The sequence below is a fragment of the Nicotiana attenuata genome, chromosome 10, assembly GCF_001879085.1.
Source record: "Nicotiana attenuata strain UT chromosome 10, NIATTr2, whole genome shotgun sequence".
NCBI lineage: Eukaryota > Viridiplantae > Streptophyta > Magnoliopsida > Solanales > Solanaceae > Nicotiana > Nicotiana attenuata.
This window is the reverse complement of record NC_031998.1, coordinates 5,768,363-5,774,195: the sequence shown is the minus strand read 5'-3', so window position 1 is coordinate 5,774,195 and position 5,833 is coordinate 5,768,363. Positions and strand designations below refer to the sequence as shown.

General features: G+C 33.5%; 1 protein-coding gene across 1 annotated transcript; it reads left to right on the top strand.

Moving 5' to 3' along the window:
- LOC109232952 lies at positions 468-2,392 on the top strand. Its single transcript, XM_019398655.1, has 4 exons — positions 468-929; positions 999-1,223; positions 1,695-1,865; positions 2,013-2,392. Exons 1-4 carry the CDS (start codon positions 924-926, stop codon positions 2,064-2,066), a joined length of 456 nt encoding a protein of 151 aa, XP_019254200.1. The 5' UTR covers positions 468-923; the 3' UTR covers positions 2,067-2,392.

Below are 5,833 nucleotides of genomic sequence, written 5' to 3'. Positions count from 1 at the left end.
TTTTGGAACGGACTATAAAGAAAGCGTGTCATTTATATTGAAACAAATAGAGTAATTTTTGTGAAATTGAAACCTTGCTTCACTTGGTGTGGGTGTAATACACCAATAAGCCACAATTGTACCAATTCCAATTTGATTAATCCCATCTTTCGTTTAAATATTTGTTTTCTTAAAATTTAGTTTGTTCAAGTAGAGGGGCAAAAGTGCACAGTACGTCACGTAATAAGTGTATAAAATGATAACACTTTATTATTTAATTATGATTAATTAATATGTATTCACACTTTTAAAAAAAATATTCAACATAATAAATTAGTATAATTGATGTTAACATTTGATACCAATACAATTTTTACCAAGGAACACCAACTACCAAAGAATTCACGGTGACGCGCGTGGGGTAAAAAGGTCTACTTCAACTTTAGAGCTGTTAGTTAATATAGGGGTGTGGCGTTTGCTGCTTTTTGGTCATTGCTTAGAGAAGGGAGAATCAGAGTTTTCAGTAAGAGAAACCACTTTTATAATATCCATAGGCATACCTTGGAATATAGAGTGTCCCTAGCAAAGGGCAAACAAAGATGAAGTAATACTGTAATAAAGAATAGTTCCCCCTCTTCTCTCTGTCCTTACATCTCTGTCCCTCTTGTCGCTTTTTAGATATCTGGGCTTTTTTTTTTTTGCTTTTTTCTTCTGGACCATTACTGTTTCTTACAACTTCATACCAGTATCTCTTTGAATCCTCATACCCCACTGCCCTAATCCAAAAAGCAAACCCATTTCAGTCCCCTTTAAAGGACCTTCTACATTCCTTAAATTCTTACTTTAATATATTTCCAGTTGGGTACAAGAAAATAAGAAAGTAACTTTTTGAACTCTCAAGACTTCTTCAATCTTCAAGATTCTACTGGTGATACTCCCCCAAAATGGATGTAAGCTTTTTTTATTTTTCGGTTGGAAAATTAATCTTTTATGATTCTGATTTGTGGGTATTTTTTTAGGAGAGCAATTATTATTTCATGAGGAGGAGCCATGTTCCAGCATTTGGTTGCTGGGACTGTAACGATAATGAATTCCCAGTTCCTTTCACACAGTGCTTTGAATCAGCTAGGCAAGCTGGTTTGCTTCGATATAGCTACTATGAAGACCGTGATTTGTACGTCGCCGGCGATCTTTACCAGAACGATATTGTCACGCCTACCATGATCGTCGTTCCTCGTCGTAAGGTAATTACTAGTATTAATTACTGTTAGATACTAATATCCAGTACGTAATGTACATCCTTCTGTAGAGAGGTGAATAAGAGACATAACATGTGAAAGCATTCAATGGTTTTTGTTTTACTACTTCACGTGCATGTTTTCTGAATATTACAACTACACATTTTAATTTCTCTCTTTCAATAATGTACTATATCGTTCAAAGGAAAGTAGTATTACTTCGTTTCTTTCAATTGATGTGATGTAAAATTATTTGCTTAAAAGCCCTCTCTACAAGAAATACACCCTTTTATAATTGAAAATAAATTAATTTTAACTTTTCATTTTATCATAATTTTCATGTTTTTAAGCCACCCAAATCACATCACATGCATGTGTAAAAGTTCTCTTCAAACGGAGAAATAACTTTACTTCGAGGTCGATCAGCCAACGGTTAATTAATTAATTAGATGTGAACTTTGATTGGGAATTTGGCAGAAAAAAGCAGTTGGAAAAGAAGGAAGAAAGGATTGTGAATATGATGATGTGAAAGAAGCAGCAAGTCCTGTTCCAGCAGCTCCTCGTCCTTCACCTAAAAGGGCACCCAAAGCTGTAGATGAAGATCTCTACAAGATTTCCCCAACCTTGCTCTACGCTAAGCCTAAAAGGGTATCTATACTGTCCTCATTCTTCTTGCCCCTAAATTGGAGGGATGGGAAATTGATTGCCTTATTATTTCTCCTGTCAGATATTGCTTCAAAGGAAAAACAAAAAAACTTCTTTCTTTAAATTCTTATGCTAGCTAAAAATTTGCAGAAAGGCATCAAGGGATTCTTTTCGAGCTGCCTGCGGCCAATTTGTGTTTCTTAAACCTGATGGAGCTCAAAGTTTACGAAGAAGAGAAGATTCAAAACATATGGAGGAGGACTATATAGTCGATGTCTATATTCTAAAGTTAGCATAGAGAGTTTGGAGTATTTTCTTGGGTTTTCCTTAGTGAAAAGTGGCCACTGGCCAGCCCAAGAAGATAGTATCCAACATTATCTTGTAATATAATAATGAATAACCAAGAAGCTAGCCTTTTCTTCTCTACTCTATTTCCTGCCGTATGTTTCTTTTTGGAAGTATTTACATGTCATTCCTACTAAACTTTTGTAATACAATAAAGTATCAAGAAGTGGAAAGTATTTTAAATATGGATTAAATGGCTAAAATTTTCTTTATGATAAAAAGTGAAGTAGGTCCGCTCTTGTCTTTATGCTGTCCTCTGCCTTTTCCTTCTATTAATTTTCTGGTGAATATGGTCAACAACGTTATTCATCAGCACTTGAATATATGAACTGCTTATAGTAGCACAATGGAAAGAAACTAAAAGAACCCCAAATTGTCTCATCTTTTGCTAAAGTTTGTTTCTTAATTTCGAATGTTTTTTCTCTAAAAGAAGAGATGAGGGGCATGCAAGGAAGGAAAGTTGGTGAAAGCGTCTAGCGCTTTGCAGAATGAAATGCGATAAAAGAAAACGAAAGAAAAGGAAATGGTATACATAAATTAAAGAGACTCTACTAGGTTAGAAAAAGTTAAATTCAATATATATATATATATATATATATATATATATATATATATATATATATATATATATATATATATATATATATATATATATATATATATATTGTGAAAGCTAAATAAATATCTTAAGCACAACCAAAAATAAGAGTAGAGATGTATTTATTAACTCACTACAACCTTTAGTGGTATTGTATTAACTCACAAAGACAAGAGGTAGATTCAAATTGATAAGCTATTTCACCTAAAGTTAGTGTCCAAACTCTTTTATGCGATAGACAGGGCGCTTAGAGAAAGGTCTGCTATTTGGTAGCATAATTCTTCATTCATAAGACTTCTTCATTTTAAAAGCATGCAAAACGAAACGAAAATAATGTTAAAAAAATATGGGAGGCTATGCAGAACGCGCTTGTATTGTGACAATTATACTCCAAGCTTCTTATGATGTACCTCAAGTATGTGCAAGGCCTAGCGCCTAATATAGTCGAATTGTAATTACTAGACAAATCATGGCTTTTATGATTTTGAAGTTTATTGAGATTCTATATCAATTCAAAAGGTGAATAAGATAATGTTTCTTTATTTTTTAGAAATTATGGGAGTTAAGTAAAATTTATTTTATTTTTCTAATAATAAGATGACAAATTGAAAACAGTCTTAAATGTCCTAAAAGGAAAGCTGGTTTTTAACACAATTACACAAGTGACTCAATGCTGGTGTAGCAAGAGGGCAATTCCCAAGACGTTCTCGCAGTATTACGTTAAGTCGAACTCAGAATTCGACAGACCTACTGGAATTTGGGTAAACCCAGGTAAAACCAATTGGTCATCCGCATCTTGTTTTTTGGGCCACCAAAAAATAATGCAAAACAACACAATTACGCACAAAAATCAAAATTATAGTTAAACCTATCAATAACAGCCTCATTTATTTCGATATCCTTTGGCTGTTATAGTGAAGTACTATTATAGAGGACATATATTATAACATAACATAAAATAAAATAGATTATGAAAAACCTTGACTTTTATAATGAATGGTTATTATATAGTGATAGAAAAATTATTTTAATATCTCAAAAAGAAATATTCAAAAACTATGTCTAGATTCATTTCTTAATATTTTATTTATAAGTCTTTATCATAGTAATTATTTTGAATATTTTTTGTAACAGATTATAAATTAAATGTGACTACTTGATTAGCCTTAATGGCTTTCATTTTGAAACCACCTTTTGAATAGTATTTGTATGACTATTATGAGATTTGCACGTTACTATCCTGAAAGTCAAAAATAATGTTTATTTAATATTAATGGCTTTATCTTAATGAATTTGTTTTTTGCCGTTGCTTACTAGCTTATGTCCACTTTTGGACTATATAATTTATTCTACATTCACTTTGAAAGGTAGACGAAAAAGTGTATAAAACAGAAAGTAAAACTCTTCTTCTAAACTGTTTTCATTGCTGGGTTTTATTTTGTTTAAGCTTTGTTGTTTCTGCTCCTAGTTATACTAGAAGAGCTTGTTGAATCCTGGGGGATACGCCTAATTTTATTCATCATGGTGTGGGCGAAATATCCTTAAGGACAGTGTCCTTGACACGCCTCAAGCTAAACCTTTTATTCTCCATAATCATCCAATTTTTCCAACATATAGAGATGCTGCTATAGAGATGTCTGACTATACTTTTGCCTATTCATTTACTTTCTCCATTGTCTTTTACTTGTCCGGTATTCAAAAAAAAATTCACTTTTACTTGTCACTTTTAGCATATCAAGAGAATTAATTATTCATTTCAAATTATTTTCTCAAATCCATTAAAAATATGTATCACTTAATATGGGTATCATGGTAAATTATGCACTTTATTTATTATTTTTAGGGTGTGCAAAGTCCATAATGCACAAGTAAAAGTGAACGAAGTGTTTGACCAAAAATACAGATCTTGGTTCAAATAATTAAATTTATATAAACAAGGGTTAATCTAAGCTAACAATAATATCCCTAGATGGAGTTCTTAAAGAAGCAACAAATACTATGTAGATATGGTCGGGCAGTGGCGGCGACATACAATAAATATTCCAGAAATCGGAAGCAATGATGTAGCATTCAATAACAATGAATAGCAATAAATGACATTTAAGTAAATAGAATGAATTAGTCACCCAAGAAAGGATGGAGTAAGTGGATGTTCTTTCTAAAAATAATAAATGATAGACAGTCCCTTGAATATCTGAGTTATTCTCGGATCTAGTGAAAAAGTATAGACAAGAATCTCAGTGAAAAAGGTGATGTTTGTATCTTAGCAAATGGGATCTCATTCTCTTTCTCAAGTCAAAGTGTAATTTTTTACAAATGAATATCACATGTCTCCTGTCATAGTGTCTTTTTCTATTTATAGGAAACATGCTCCTAAAAATCCTAACAGTACAAGTGCAGAGAATATCCACTAGAATATTCCATGTAATATCATATCTTGAAACTAGACGTTAAAGCTCCATCAAAGGCACTCGACCTTGGTCTCGACCCTTGCTGACTCCTCGACTCCGTCCCTTGTTGATTCTTCGACTTTGTCCCTTGTTGACTCTTCGACTTGTCCCTTGTTTACTCTTCGACCACAGACTTTGCCTCTTCTTGGATCATTTCAACAAACGACAACTTGGAAGTTTTCCCCTAAAAATATCTTCGTTTAAATATACTAAAGATAGATTTTGACCCGTACAGTTAGTCCCTCCGTTTATTGAGGCCGACTTCAGGTGGGTTCAATGGGCGGATCTTGTTCTTTGTGGTCGACACAATCGAGCGAGCTATGCAGGTCGTGGTGGTTGCGGCGAACTAGCAGCGTGACCCTTCTTGGGCTGCACATTTCAAATGCTTTGAATTTCCCGAGAAATTTGCTGGAACTATGATGTCCACGAGGTAGGATGACATCATGATGTTATGCATCATTATGACGCATAGTCCCGATGTGTTGCTTTGTTTCACGTGTGATCTCTAATTGAACTTGCCGCTTCGGTTCTGGTGCTAGTGATGATGAGCCGTTTTCTGTTCTGGTGCCAAATTTTTT